Source organism: Odocoileus virginianus, chromosome 15, assembly GCF_023699985.2.
Source record: "Odocoileus virginianus isolate 20LAN1187 ecotype Illinois chromosome 15, Ovbor_1.2, whole genome shotgun sequence".
Lineage (NCBI taxonomy): Eukaryota > Metazoa > Chordata > Mammalia > Artiodactyla > Cervidae > Odocoileus > Odocoileus virginianus.
This window is the reverse complement of record NC_069688.1, coordinates 58,387,206-58,403,849: the sequence shown is the minus strand read 5'-3', so window position 1 is coordinate 58,403,849 and position 16,644 is coordinate 58,387,206. Positions and strand designations below refer to the sequence as shown.

The window sequence follows — 16,644 nt, the reverse complement described above, 5'->3', positions numbered from 1 at the left end:
CCCACGTATTTATTCAATTACTGTGCCACTGCACCACCCCCAGCCAAAGGCAGCCTGCAACATATGGTAGCCTATTTGTGCTCTAGCAAGCAATTCTGGTCTAAAATGTCTAGGAAAAGTGTACATCCAACAGTATGGGATCAGCTACAAACCAACAAGGACAATGTCATTCCAAGTACTAAGAAAAAAGCTTTATGGTGGCTGGAACAGGCCCTTAGGAAATAGTCATAGAAACAGGGTAGACATCAATAGGAAATTAAGATTGGTAAAAGTCATTTAACATTATGAAAGGCAACATAAACATTTCTATAGCCTGGGCAAATGACTAACTGTTATTTGACTGGCAGGTAGCATTTCATGATTTGGGGATGTTAGGAAAAAAACACACTGAAGATTGAGTGCCAACGTAAGACACCAAAATCATTTCTCCACAGGGCCTCTGCCATAACCATAACCACCCTCATCTAGGGTCATTTATGAGCATTATCATTTTTAGAAACATGTCCCACAGGACATGTCCCATGTCCCGAATTGCTCCCTCCCCTTGTAAATGACCCTAAATTCATTCAATTATAGAGGGGAAGAAAGAGAAGAGAAAAGGAAATAAAACATAACCTTTTATTTTCTCAGGCACACATGTGATTTAAGATACCAACTATCAAGAGATTTTGCTGATTTACCTTTAGAATTACCTATTTTAAACCTTCAGCTACCTTAGAAAATAGTTTGCAGGGATCACTTTGCCATTCAGAAGTACCAAGTTATAATTCAGTCGCTGAATCAGTTAACAGTTTATGTTCAACATATGCAAGGTTATTGGAATTCCTTAGTTTTAAAGATCCTGTGGAAGAAGTATTTTACTTCTTTTAAGTTTTTCAGGTTAAAGACGTGACCATTAAAAAAAGTATATCCTAAGCAGTTTATTATTAACAGAATCAGCAATGTAAAATTTAAAAGCCAACTAGCGTTATTCTGACCACCATTCTGGTACACTAAGTGGCTTGTGTTTGAAACAAAACTCCACCAATGAAGTCATCAACTTAGTATCATTATTCCTGAGGTCCTCATTAAACCTCTCATTTTCTCTGCACAGGGTGACTGGTTTTGAACAGCAAGGTTTTACCATGTACCTCAGAATTTACCTGTATCAACCTAGCATATTCTTAGCAACTTTCAGCATTCTAAAGACAGTTCTACAAATGTAGATGTAAATAAGCCATATCACCTAAGAATAGTTCCAATCAGTATTGCACGTTAACATATGCATACTGGTATACTCTAATAGCCCCCACCACTTAGCTCAGTTACAGCAATGGTAAGTAAGAGTAGATACTGAATTATATAGCTTCTCAAGGAAGGAAATGCTTTATAGTCATAAGCCTGATCCTACCATGGGAAAGTCTTCTTAGAAAGGTTTGCAACTGGTTACAAAGTACATACAAGGAGAGTATGGCTGGCTCTGAACAAATCCACAAACTCACTTCTGAACATAAACTCAAAATATACATTCTAATGACAGAGATCTGGTTCTATTATTTTCACAAACCAAAGTATAGATTTCAAGGTATTTCACAAATCATATGATCAAATGAAAATGGACATGAAAACATTTAGTAAATTATTATGTACATGTTTTTAAAAGGGGGTGTGTTGCTGTTTAAAAATAATTCATGAGACAAAACTTGGCAAAGAGTAACAAAATCATTAATAATAAATCATAAAATGTGGAAAACTAAGAAAATGGTCCAAAGAATTAAAAACAGCACATATTTTTCAAAAGGTTTGAAACAACTGTATTGCATGCTTTTAAAAATATGTGAAAAGCAACTTTAACTGTACTTAAATGATTTGAGAAATAAAAAAATCCAATATATATATAATTTATATATATATGTAAATACATATATAATATATATATTAATATACACTCTATGACTGGAGGCAATATTAGAGCAACATAAAACGGATCCTATAGAAATTCATTGCTGCCAGAAACCTGGCATGTGGAGTTAAAGATGGAATGAATATAACATTGCACATGTTCTGTACAACACAGCATGTTTTGTACAATTTATAGACAGCACATATATTAGTAAAAAACCAGCAACCAAATGCAGCTATCAAACAGCATGACTATAAGGGGTGGCAGTTTATGTGGAGGCTGGAAATGATGAACAAAAGGAAAACTGCAGTTTTAGATTAATGTTTTAAAAATAGTAAATCCATACTATTTTAAGTAAAAATGGATGATTTTATTATATAAAGTCATGTTGGCAGAATATAGAAAAATTACTTCTCTTTTACCTTTACATATTTAAGTACTAAGCAAAATGCAACAGTTGGAAAAACTCCTGACAAACTACCAAAAGTTTTTCATTTGGCAAAATTATTCAAGTTACAAAATGCCAAAGTAAATAAATGCACTTCAAAATACATGAAGTGTAATACAAGTATATGAAAGTAGTGACCTTAATTAATTTCTTTATAAAAAAACTAAACAAACAGCATAAGATAAATATTTTCAAGTTAGACAAGAATAAATCAAATCATTGTTTATTAGGATAATTAAACTAAAATAATTATTAAAGAAGCTAAACAAGTAATTAGGATTTAAAAAAGAGTAATAACATTTCAATGGTATTTTTCTATCAATAAAAGAAGGAAAGATTTGTAGGTCAGTTGACTGCAATAGACCCAGGTCCCTGTAAAATCATCTGGACTATACCAAGAAGAACTTGGTATCGACATAACAACAAACTTCACTGTTATTCAAAGGTGAGAAAACTTATACATTATGAAGGAAAGGGAAATAATTATACCTGCAACAAGGCAAAAATTTATACACTAAAATGATTAAATGCATCCTTAGCATAAAATTAAAATAATCGCTTCTAAATAATTCTTTTGCACTTCAGTAAATCAGGGCAAAGAATTTACCCTAATGAAAAGGCAAATGGGAGGTCTCTGATAAGGTGGCACCTTCATAGCTAAAAAACAGATACCTACCAGAAAATCTGCATTCATATCGATAATCTCCACTGTAAAATAAACTAATCATTAAGATCACAATTAAGCTACTTTAAAAATATAAGGTGATAAATGAACGTCATATGAATCATATACCAAATTATTATATTCTATACACATAAGTACTATTAATAAATACACTCAATTCATTCTACAGGAAAAAGAACTGAGACTTAATTTCACATTTCAGAATTCCTGAGTCTTATCAGAGGAAAACAAGTAGCAAAAAACAAACATAATAAGCCTACTCTACAGTAGGGCAAATATGTAATACAAATCTGGGCATCAAGTTAACATTACTTACAGTTTTAAAGCTGAAGACTATGGGGACAAATATATGTGTACTTCAACAGAATTATAAATCTGATTTTAAAGCTTAATTTTTTTAGATAGGCATTTTGATCAAACAAGGCCACCAGAGTGACATCTTCAGTGACTGCAAGCCCACCACTTTAAAGGAATAACATCTTTATTTCAAAGCCTAATAATGAATACAAAAAGAAAAGAAGTTTATTTTAATAAAATTTTCAGTAAGACTGTAATAGGACAGCCCTTTGATGGAAGACCTAAGGAGGCTAAAAACCAATGACGTGAAATTAGAACACAAGTTCTAATTTGAGCCACTACTCATTAAATAATTTCCCTTTTGCTTTGCATATTACACAGCAAAAATAAAAAAGGTATCTTAAGAGCACTTCAGTCCCACAATGTAGGATTTAAACTTGTGTGTATAGGTGTAACAATTTGATCCTTGCAAAAATACATTTAAACAAAAGTTCATGTCTATTTTCTAACTAGCAAGGAAAAGGAAAGCAAAGTGGTTCCAACTAAAACATTAAACAAAACAAAACAAGACATCATTTATCCTTTCTGGAAACACTACAAAAGCAAAGAACATCCAATAATATTATACATTTAAAACTGCATACTTTTACTCATTTTTATAAGCAGGAAAGACACATACAAGTATTCATAGTCTTTATAAATAAAGACACTAAGCAGAAAAATATTTGGATTATTTTTCTGTTCATAAGTACTCATAAAGAAAATAATGAAGGAAAAAAAAAACCTAAAGTGCAGACTTATAGGCCACTAAGGGCATAATAAATGATAAAGAACTGCAGCCGAAATTGCATCTACATTTACACTTACATATCCAGAAAATGATTCCTGTTTTTAAAAAATGTGCAATTTAAAAACTAGTCATTTGTGTGTGTGCGTGTCTGTATTGTGTGTGTGCCATAATACAATTAAAACTTGCATCTCTGCCCACAAGTAAGGGAACTGCTAGATCTCGGACAGCACACTAGGCTCTTGACAATCACACATTTCATTAGAATCATACAATATTGACTCCATCTCCAGAAAATGTTAGGGTCCTCTTGTAGAATGGAGAGCCGCTGATATTCGGTTGATTGCCTTTAACCAGAGAGCTTTTCAGTTCCATTTCGCAAGCTACGATAGCTGCATTCAATTCCACTTGGGCTCGATGAACTACATAAAACATGAGGCCTATACTTATAATAATCTGTGGATGAAAATAAAAATTACAGTTAACAATGTTTTACACAGTAAAAGGGGAGAACTTTCTAAGCCAATAAATAGTCTCAGAAATGTTTCAAACAGGATATTTATAATAATCTGTGAATAAAAATAAAACATTAAGTTAATAATGTTTTACATAGTAAAAAGGCAGAACATTTATTTCTAAGCCAATAAATATTGTCAGAAATGTTTCAAACAGGACAGTTTTCAAATGCAGTCAGGTAATATTTTTAAATAGTTTACACAAAGGTGTCATTTATTCCTTCTTTTGTCTGCTGGGTGTGGAGGGCCAAAATCTACAGGGTAGTTATAAACACAAGTGTCAGGTTAACACAAAGCAAGCATATATCCCTTTTAGTCCATATTAAATGATGTTTGTTTGATACATGTCAAGCTTCTTTTTTTGTATCCAAAAGTTTCCTTCAAGGAATAAAAAAAAATATTTCTACAATAGAGATAAAGTTGGCTAAACTTTGTTAATGTAATTAATGTAGTATTACTTCTATGCAAAACTATAAATGTCTGTAGGTATTTTTAAGTTGACTTAGAAACACTACCATTTGCAAATGACCTACCTGATGCAGCTGAAATTAAAAATATTAAAACACTTGAAAAATGAAATGCCAATAAGCTTTAAAAGAAATTAACAAGAGACTGTGAACATGAAATTGTCTACACTTTTCAAAATAAAAACACAGGAACATGGTTAAGGGGGAAAATTCCAGTAAAAGGAATAGAAAAAGCATCACAGGCTCTAGCCTCAGTTCAGCCGCTGACTTAGTGATCTGATTTCAAGTAAGTGCCTTTAAACCATGTGGGCTTCTCCTGCTGTCCAGAAGCTGCGCTCCCTCTGTACTTAAACATTCTGCACACAATTCAGCACAATGACTGTTTAAGCAGTCTACATCTTCTACACAGTATTTATTCCACAGTTCATTTGTAAAGCAGTTCTTCAGGGTTTGGAGCAAAATATTCCCAGTAGATGTTGTTTAATGTTTCAGCATGCTTTTAAAAGCTGCTCTAAGCATAGTGATCCTGAAATACAATACTGCTTCAATTAAGCCTACCTATATTTTTATGGGCAAAATACTCCAGGTACAAATGTTGAGGGTGGAGGGGGAAGGTGGTGACCTACCTCACACTGATGGTGAGGTAGGTTAAGGAGATGAGGGAACCTGGAACTTGTACAAGGGATGTACATTAAGTGAGTACCCATTAATACAATTCTAAGCAAAGTAGTTGTTTTATCTTATTTTTTATGCTATAGGAGACAAAGATAATTAATTTTTCACCCTTATTTAAAATTTTTTAAAATATTTTGGTTATAGTTGATTCACAGTGTTGCATTAGTTTCAGGTGTATATTCATTCTTTCTTAGGTTCTTTTCTCACACAGGTTATCACAGAGTACTGAATTCCTGTGCAGCACTGTAGGTCCTGTTGGTTATCTACCTTATGCATAGTAGTGTTGTGTATTCATCCCAAGCTCTTGATTTATCCCCTACTCATTTCCTCTTTTGTAACTGTAAGCTTGTTTTCAATGTCTGTAAGTCTGTTTCCATTTTGTAAATAAGTTTAATTCTATCTTTTTAAAAAAATTAAATTCCACATATGAGTAATATATATTTGTCTGACTTACTTCACTTGGTATGATCATCTCTAGGTCCACTTACGTTGTTGGCACACAGTATTATTTCATTCTTTGTATGGCTGAATAATACTTCAAGGTATATATGTACCACATTTTCTTTATCCAACCCTCTGTCAATGGACATCTGGGTTGCTTCCACGTCTTGGCTATTGTAAAGAGTGCTGCAATGAATGGGGTGCATGCATACTTTTGGATTATGGTTTTCTCTGTACATATGCCCAGGAATGGGATTGCTAGAGCATATGGTAGTTTTAAGGTTTTTGAGAAACCTCTCTACTGTTTCTGGGCTTTCCAGATGGCACTAGTGGTAAAGAACTTGCCTGCCAATGCAGGAGATGTTAAGAGATTTGAGTTCAACCTCTGTGTCAGGAAGATCCCCTGGAGGAGGGCATGGCAACCCACTCCAGTGCTCCTGCTGGAGGACCCCGCGGACAGAGGAGCCTGGCGGGCCATGGGCCATAGGGTCACAAACAGTCAGACATGATGGAAGTGACTTAGCACGCATGTTGTTCTCCACAGTGGTTGTAGCAACTTACACTGCCAGCAACACTGGAGAAGGGTTCTCTTCAAATCAATTATTTTAAACGTAGGCCTTTAAACCTTGTCTTTGTCTCTAACATGTTATCTTTATGAAAAATATAAGTTTTACTTATTGAACACCCTAAGTCTGATACTATGTGGATGGTAATACCACAAAAAGAGATGGAATAATGTTAGTTACCTAGTTGGAGAAGGGTGTGTATGAGATGCTAAGTTCTGCTCTGGATATGCTGAATTTGAGGTGCCAATTAGATATACAAAGCAATTTAGTGAATGGGTCTAAAGGTATGGAAAGAAGACTAAGCTGAAGATGCATATTAGGAAGCCCGCACAATGTCCTTAATAATAGTAGCCACCACAGTAACTGCATTTTCCAAGAAGAAAAGTTTTCAGAGTGAGACTGAAACGCTTTGGCTAGAGTCTTGAAGAAGACCAAGTTAGGAGTGAAAGGAGGAGGTACTGATAAATAAGCCAGGAAAACAGTGAAAAAGCTCAAGCTAGTGGTATCAAAGAAGCTAAGAGAAGAAAATGCTTTTAAAAAGCATAGTCAAGAGTCTTAGCTTGCTAAGATGAGACCTGGAAAGTGTATCTGATTTAGAGAAGGTTAGTGACGACAGCTTGAGGGAAGGATTTGGCAAGGCCATAGAAAGTAATTTTAGAACTAGTGAAAAAGTTTTCCAGGTTCCCCGCAAAGGTGAGTTGGCTACATCTTTACATGGGATTTTCTCCAGATGCCTTTCTGGAGCCCAGGGCTTGGAAATTTGTACTGACTCTTCCCAATAGCCCAGAGAAGTGTTAAAATAATACAAACCAAAAATTTTTTACAAAGTTTCCCTACTAAAACAAAAGAATCAAACAGAAGTAGAAAGACAGCCTTACACAAGAAGGCACACAGAAAGTGATTTCTTCCACTGTTAACTGAAAAGCAGGCTTGGAGTATGAGCAGAACATAAGAAGGTTAGGAGATTTCGTAGCTGTAAATTGAGGGGTTTCCCATTTGAAGGCTTTTGATTTTTCTGTTAAGCAAGAAAGGTAATCTGTTGTGAATGAAGAAGGAAGCTGGGGCAGGAGGAAAAATTGTGAGGGGAGTGTGGATAAGTTTGAAATAGTCATCAAGGAAAATGGGAAAATGGGAAGACAAAGGGAACAGAGCATATAGCAGTGTTGAGAAACCAGCTGAAGGCTTGCAACCATGAATTAAATATCACCAGTCTGCTGGGATGCATTACTTCCCCAAAAGAGCAGGTGCAGTCAGATCAAAACATGGATTTACCCAGGACTGGGTTTTGGTTGATGAATACATACAAAAATATACGGAAAAGACTAAGTTGACAAACCATGGAATCTGTGTTGGATTTCAGCACAACAAGAGTTGGGCCCTCCTCTGAATATCTACGTGGTACTGCTCTAATATGGACATTTTGGATTCTCTTTGGGTGCCTTAGGTGGCTATACTGGGAGGCAAATTTGTGGCTTACTTCTACCAAGTATGAGGAACTTTATGATACTTACCCCTTCATGGATCATAGCTCTGTCATGTCAAAGGGGCTTGTTTAACTCAATAAAGCTATGAGCCATGCCATGCGGGGTCTCTCAAGATGGACGGATGACAGTGAAGAGGTCTACCTGATGGTCCACTGGAGCAGGAAACAGCAAACCACTCCAGTATTCTTGCCAGGAGAACCCCATAAACAGTATGAAAAGACAGAAAGATATGAGATGAAAGGTGAGCTCCCCAGGTTTGAAGGTGTCCAGTATGCTACCAGGGAAGAGTAAAGGGCAATGAAATAGCTCCAGAGAGACTGAAGAGTCTGGCCAAAGCAGAAACGATGCTCAGCTGTGAATGTGTCTGGTGGTGAAAGTAAAGTCCAACACTACAAAGAACAATATTGCACAGGAACCTGGAATGCTTTATGACCCCATGAACTGTAGCCCATCAAGCTCCTCTGTCCATGGAAGTCTTCAGGCAAGAATCCTGGAGTAGGCAGACATTCCCTTCTGCAGGTGACCTACTTGACCCAAGGATTAAGCCTGGGTCACGTGCTCAGATTTTCTAGCATCTGAGCCACCAGGGAAGCCCATTAGGCCAATGAATTAAGGTAAACTGGACATGGTCAAGTAGGAGATGGCAAGAGTGAACATCACAACTTCGGAATCAGTGAACTAAAATGGAGGGGCATGGGCAAATTTAATTCAGATGACCATTATATCTACTACTGTGAGCAGGAATTCCTTAGAAGAAATGGAGTGGCCCTCATAGTCAACAAAATAGTCCAAAATGCAGTACTGGGGTACAGTTTCAAAAACAGAGTGATCTCAGTTTGTTCCCAAGGCAAGCCATTCAACATCACAGCAATCAAAGTCTCTGCCCCAATCACTGAGGCGGAAGAAGCTGAAGCTGACCAGTTCTATGAATACCTACAACACCTAGAATTAACACTAAAAAAGATGTCCTTTTCACCATAAGGGATTAGAATGCAAAAGTATGAAGTTGAGGCATATCTGGAGAAACAGGCAAGGTTAAGGTTGGCCGTGGAGTACAAAATGAAGTAGGACAATGGCGACCAGTCTTGTGAAGAGAACTTGCTGGTCACAGCACACACACTTTACATTCTACGTTTGGACATCATGAGAAGGTCAATATCAGAATCAGACTAAGTATGTTTTTCGCAGCCAAAGATACAGAGACTCTACACAGTCAGCAAAAACAGGGGGCTGACTGTGGCTCAGATCATGAGTTCCTTATTGCAAAATTCAGGCCTGAACTGAAGAAAAGTAGGGAAAACCACTAGGCCATTCAAGTATGACCTAAATCAAATCCCTCATGATTATACAGTGGTGGTAGTGAATAGATTCAAGGCATTAGATTTGGTAGACAGAGTGCCTGAAGCACTATAGACAGAGGTTGGTAATACTGTATAGGAGGCAGTATCCAAAACCATCCCAAAGAAAAGAAACGCAAGAAGGCAAAGTGGTTGTCTGGGGAGGCTTTACAAATTGCTGAGGAAATAAGGGAAGGAAAAGCAACAGGAGAAAGGGAAAGATATCCCAGTGAATGCAGAGTTCCAGATAATAGCAGGGAGAGATAAGACCCCCTTAAATGAAGAGTGCAAAGAAACAGAGGAAAAAAATAGTATCAGAAAGATTAGAGATCTCTTCAAGAAAATTAAGAGAAACCCAGGGAACATTTCATGCACAGATGGGCACAATAAAGTACAGAAATGGTATGGACCTAACAGAAGCAGAAGATATTAAGAAGAGGTGGCAAGAATACACAGAAGAACTATACAGAAAAGATCTTCATGACCCATTTAACCATGATGGTGTGATCCTCACCTAGAGGCAGACATCCTGGAATGCGAAGTCAAGTGGGTCTTAGGATGCATCACTATGAAAAAAGCTAGTGGAGATGATGGAATTCCAGTTGAGCTATTTCACATCCTAAAAGATGAGGCTGTGAAAGTGCTGCACTCAATATGCCAGCAAACCTGGAAAACTCAGCAGTGGCCACAGGACAGGAAAAGTAAGTTTTCATTCCAACCCCAAAGAAGGACAATGTCAAAGAATGTTCAAACTACTGCACAAATGCACTCATTTCACATGCTAGCAAAGCAATGCTCAAAGTTCTCCAAGCCAGGCTTCAACAGTACATGAACTGTGAACTTCCAGATGTTCAAGCAGAGGAACCAGAGATCAAATTGCCAACATCCACTGCATCATCAAAAAAGCAAGAGAATTCCAGAAATACATCTACTTCTGCTTTATTGATTACACCGAAGCCTTTGACTGTGTAGATCACAACAAACTGTGGAAAATTCTTCAAGAGATCAGAATACCAGACCACCTTACCTGCCTCCTGAGAAATCTCTATGCAGGTAAAAAAGCAACAGTTAGAACCAGACATGAAACAACAGACTGGTTCCAAATTAGGAAAGGAGTAGATCAAGGCTGTATATTGTCACCCTGCTTATTTAACTCACATGCTGAGTACATCATATGAAATGCTGGGCTGAATGAAGCACAAGCTGGAATCAAGACTGCCAGGAGAAATGCCAATAACCTCAGATATGCAGATGACACCACCCTTGTGGCACAAAGCGAAGAAGAACTAAAAAGTCTCTTGATAAAAGTCAAAGAGGAGAGTGAAAATGTTGGCTTAAAACTCAACATTAAAAAAACTAAGATCATGGCATCCGGTCCGGTCACTTCATGGCAAATAGATGGGGAAACAGTGGAAACAGTGGCAGACTATTTTTTTGGGCTCCAAAAGCACTGCAGATGGTGATTGCAGCCATAAAATGAAAAGATGCTTGCTCCTTGGAAGAAAAGCTCTGACCAGCCTAGACAGCATATTAAAAAGCAGAGACATTACTTTGCCGACAAAAGTCCATCTAGTCAAAGCTACAGCTTTTCCAGTAGTCATGTATGGATGTTGATAGTTGGACTATAAAGAAAGCTAAGCACCGAAGAATTGATGCTTTTGAACTGTGGTGTTGGAGAAGACTCTTGAGAGTCCCTTGGACTGCAAGGAGATCCAGTCAATCCTAAAGGAAATCAGTCCTGAATATTCATTGGAAGGACTGATGCTGCAGCTGAAACTCCAATACTTGGACCACCTGATGTGAAGGACTGACTCATTGGAAAAGACCCTGATGCTGCGAAAGATTGAAGGCAGGAGGAGAAGAGGATGACAGAGGATGAGATGGTTGGATTCAATGGATGTGAGTTTGAGCAAGCTCCAGGAGTTGGTGATGGACAGGGAGGCCCGGCGTGCTGCAGTCCATGGAGTAGCAAAGAGTCAGACACGACTGAGCAACTGAACTGACTGACTGACGTAACACATAGAAAGTTTAATATGCAATTAGCATGCTACATTAATAAAAATAAACCAACTGTAACAAACACTCTAAACCTAGAGCAGGTCATCTTTTAGAAAATGTAGCTGTGAAGAAAAAAACAGTAAAGGAAAATAAAAACTGATTTCCTGAATATCATAAATATTACAAAATTTATGTTAAAGCAAGTCTTCTCTGATAAGCTTATTTATAGTTTAATTAAATATTCCTGGGCTCATTTTGTTTACTAAATTTGTACTGCATAAGCACAAAGAAAATTAACTCTAACTTTATCATAGTATTTTTGAAACAATATAGTGCCTCAAAAACTTGAGAATAATAGCATTAACAGTAAATTCGTAATGTGATACCATATATTCAAAAACAGTATAAGTTAAAACTCACAGTTCAGGAGATCACTATGTCTGCTATCTACCTGGTATTATCTGCTCAGTAGACGTATGAGGTTGGTCTCTAGAACCAACTGCCTTTGTTCAAATCCTGATTCTACCCCCTGAACAAATTACTATCTAATGGTGTGCTGGTAAACACACACCTCTGATCTTAGGGATCAGAGATGGCAGGCTTCATTTAGAACACTTGCAATTTCCATAATTGTAAATACCCTCTGTCATGACCAATTTCAATCTACCAATGTAACATTACTGAATACAAAATTGGCTTGTGATAATAGATAATAAAAGTATATACCTACTAAGCTTTTGGTAGGCATTAAATGAGCTTAAACATGTGGCATATAAAGCATTCAATAAATATTAGCTATCATCATCATCACCATCTTACTAAATGATCAAAAATTGTAATTTTATGTTTTGGTAAATCCTAGGAATGAAATGTATTACAAGCAAATGAAGTTTTAACTCTTCCAGCATGTAATTTAAGGCACTGAATAAATCTGCCTACCTAGCAGGACTTTCCTCTTTTATCAATCTCTTATATGAAATTATATGTACCTCAAACTATATTATAATTTGCATAGTAGTACTAATCTACTTACAAATATTTAAACTCTCAATAGAATAATATTTTTACTTTATATAAAGAAGTAGTTTCTAAAAAAATCTGTTCATAGCAAATTGTACTAGAAAGAAATTTACATTGCCAGTATAATAATCTAAAAAATTTCAATAGAAAAGTTCAGTATCTTCAAAATTTAAAGATATAAAGTAACTAAGATTAAAAACCCAACTTCATCAAATCTCATTAAAATTACCTTTAGAAACACAGTATTAACAGTCAGTCAGTCAGTTCAGCCGCTCAGTCGTGTCCGACTCTGCGACCCCATGAACCGACGCACACTAGGCCTCCCTGTCCATCACCAACTCCCAGAGTCTACTCAAACTCAAGCCCATCGAGTCAGTGATGCCATCCAGCCATCTCATCCTCTGTCGTTCCCTTCGTCTCCTGCCCCCAATCCCTCCCAGCATCAGGGTCTTTCCAATGAGTCAACCCTTCACATGAGGTGGCCAAAGGATTGGAGTTTCAGCTTCAATATCAGTCCTTCCAATGAACACCCAGGACTGATCTCCTTCAGGATGGACTGGTTGGATCTCCTTGCAGTCCAAGGGACTCTCAAGAGCTTCTCCAATACCACAGTTCAAAAGCATCAATTCTTCGGCACTCAGCTTTCTTCACAGTCCAACTCTCACATCCATACATGACCACTGAAAAAACCATAGCCTTGACTAGACGGACCTTTTTGGCAAAGTAATGTCTCTGCTTTTTAATATGCTGTCTAGGTTGGCCATAACTTTCCTTCCAAGGAGTAAGTGTCTTTTAATTTCATGGCTGCAGCCACCATCTGCAGTGATTTTGGAGCCCAAAAAATAAAGTCAGCCACTGTTTCCCCATCGATTTCCCATGAAGTGGTGGGACCAGATGCCATGATCTTAGTTTTCTGAATGTTGAGCTTTAAGCCAACTTTTTCACTCTCCTCCTTCACTTTTATCAAGAGTCTTTTTAGTTCCTCTTCACTTTCTGCCATAAAGGAGGTGTCGTCTGCATATCTGAGTTTATTGATATATCTCCTGGCAATCTTCATTCCAGCTTGTGCTTCTCCCAGCCCAGTGTTTCTAATGATGTACTCTGCATATAAGTTAAATAAGCAGGGTGACAATATACAGCCTTGATGTATTCCTTTTCTTATTTGTATTAACAATAGTTCATATAAATTCAGAATATTTGATTTAGTCATGATTTTAAAAATAATCACTGCAAAAAGAACCCTATTTCTGTCATTCCCTGTTTTGTGCTTAGAAAATTTTCAATAAGTGTCAATTCAGTTATATGTATTTCCATATATTCACAAGATTAAAAATGTAAATATTGTCAAAATATGAAGTAGTATTGAAAGAACAAGATGTGAAAAAGGCAAAAATCAAATTATTTTCAGTGAAATTTCTTAGATTTAAATCAAGAAACAACAACAAAAAAGACAAGCCTTGTCCTTAAACTCACCTGTAAACAAAAAACAAAATATCCACTAACGCTCTGCTCTGCAATGACATCCTCCATGGTCCTCAGGGTGGTGCCCAGGTAAGAATTCAGGAGCTGGGTAGGAAGCAGTCCAACTGAAGACGCCACCAGATAGTTGGGTAAGGAAAGATCAGTAATCTAGAGGACATTAAATGCAATTATTCATTACCAAGTAAAATTTCAGTTTCACATAGAACGGTGTATACAAGTCTTGCTAGCAGTTTTACCTCGGGAGAGAGCTGAACTACTTTTCAAAGCATTCTGATTTTTAAACATGATTATACATGGAATATATACAGAATGAAAAGATCTACAATGAAATAAAAGTTTAAAGAAAAATTTTAGTATTCTATTGCTCTGTCGATGAAAGCTGACATTTGTGACTATTGTTTTTTTCTTACACATAAATAAAAGGTGCAGACACACACATATCACTTTGTAAAAAACAGTTTTTAAAGTCTTCCTCATGTCATTAAATATTCCTCATGCTTGTTTTTGTGCTTAGTCGCTCAGTCATTTCAGACTCTTTGTGACCCCATGGACTCTAGCCCACCAGGCTCCTTTGTCCACAAGGATTTCTCCAGGCCAGAATACCGGAGTGGGTTGCCATGCCCTCCTCCAGGGGATCTCCCCAACCCAGGGATCGAATGCAGGTCTCCCGCACTGCAGGCAGACTCTTTACCATCTGAGCCACCAGGAAAGCCCAAGAACACTGGAGTGGGTACCCTAACCCTTCTCCAGGGGATGTTACTGACCCAGGAATCAAACTTGGGTCTCCTGCACTGCAGGCAGATGCTTTACAAGCTGAGTTACCAGGAAAGCCCCTAAATATTCTTCACGAGTGAGTGAGTGAAGTCGCTCAGTTGTGTCAGACTCTTTGCGACCCCATGGACAGCAGCTTGCACCAGGCTCCTCTGTCCATGGGATTTCCTAGGCAAGAGTACTGGAGTGGGTTGCCATTTCCCTCTCCAGGGAATCTTCCCAACCAGGGATCGAACCCAGGTCTCCCGCATTGTAGACAGATGCTTCACCGTCTGAGCCCTCAGGGAAGTCAAGTATTCTTCATAAGCATACCTAAATAGCAATGTGCTCACTGGGTTTTGAAGCCAGGTAACTCCTGAAAAACTGTAAAATGACATTTAAGTACAAAGTCTTTGAATATCAGTTTTTTCATCTGTAAAATGAGGATAATAACCACTACCTTACATATAATATTTTACAGAGATATGTGTAAATCTTAACAAATGTGTAGCATGTGATCAGCACTCAAAAAGGTACAAATTATTATACATTTATACTACATAGCACAATTTAACCATTCTTTTGCTGAGGAACATTTAAGTAGCTTCCTTAATTGTTTCTTTGTGTACATGTGACTATGTATTTTTTAGCTATTACAAATTTTTTAAAACCTGTATGAAAACCTTTGTGTATTAACCTGTATGGGAGACAGTATCTAAAATATTTCCAGTAAATCCATCTCATGGTATTCATGCCCTTGTGTGATCCTCTCCCCTAGAGTGTGGGCCAGACCTAGCGCTTTCTTCTGGCAAATAGACTATAGCATAAGGGATGAGATGATAGTTCCAAGATTAGGTTACAAAAACAACAAGACTTCCATCTCTCCGTCAGGAAGGTAAGTTACCCTGCTGTAAGCAGCTCTCTGGAGAGGTCCCTGCTCTAGCAAGGAGCTGTTGTCTTCAGCCAAAAGCGAGTAATGCCTGAGAGCCTGGAAGCAGATTCCTCCTCAGCTGTGTCATCAGGTGGCTGCCGCTCTGGTCAACACCTTGAGTACTGTGAGGCAACCTGAATTAGAGGCCACTCTGTGGGTTCCCCTGGTGGCTCAGTTAGCAAAGAATCTGCCTGCAATGCAGGAGACCTGGGTTCCATCCCTGGGTTGGGAAGATCTTCTGGAGGAGGGCATGGCAACCCACTCCAGTATTCCTGCCTGGAGAATCCCATGGACGGAGGAGCCTGGCGGCCTACAGTCCATGGGGTCGCGAACAGCTGGACTAAGCACAGCACAGCTTTTCTGTACAGGAATTCTCAACTGACAGAAGCTGTGAGATACTATATGTTTATTAAGCTATTCAATTTTGGAGTCATCGTTACACAGCAAGAAACAGTAGAATATGCAACTCTTATTATTTTAGGATATATTAGGAATGGAATAACTAGATCAAACAGTAAAAACTGCTTTCCCAAAAAGTTCACACTGATTTACATCCTTATCAGTGAGTAATGTATGTGTGTCCATTTCATCATACTCTTGTCAATTTTAAGTTTTAAATTTCAACCCTCCAAAGAGTCAGACATGACTGAGCACGCATACATGCATTAGTTTGAGAGGGGTAAAAATTATGTTCAATTATTGTTTAATCTGGTTTCCCTTGTAGCTCACTAGGTAAAGAATCTGCCTGCAGTGCAGGAGACTCGGGTTCAGTCCCTGGGTTGGGAAGATCCCCTGGAGAAAGAAATGGCAACCTCCTCCAGTATCCTTGCCTGGAAAATCTCATGGACAGAGGAGCCTGGTGGGCTACGGTCCACAGGG

General features: G+C 37.7%; 1 protein-coding gene across 1 annotated transcript in view; it reads right to left on the bottom strand.

Annotated features, from left to right (window-relative positions):
• Positions 1 to 604: 604 nt before the first annotated feature.
• The window catches only part of TMEM64 (transmembrane protein 64), a 30,876-nt gene continuing 14,836 nt past the window's right edge, over positions 605 to 16,644 (bottom strand). The window contains exons 2-3 of the mRNA XM_020870024.2: positions 14,076 to 14,231; positions 605 to 4,555 (exon numbers count right to left, since the gene is read on the bottom strand). Of these exons, the coding sequence (XP_020725683.2) occupies positions 4,367 to 4,555; positions 14,076 to 14,231 (345 nt within the window). The 3' untranslated portion in view covers positions 605 to 4,366. The remainder of the gene's footprint in view (positions 4,556 to 14,075; positions 14,232 to 16,644) is intronic.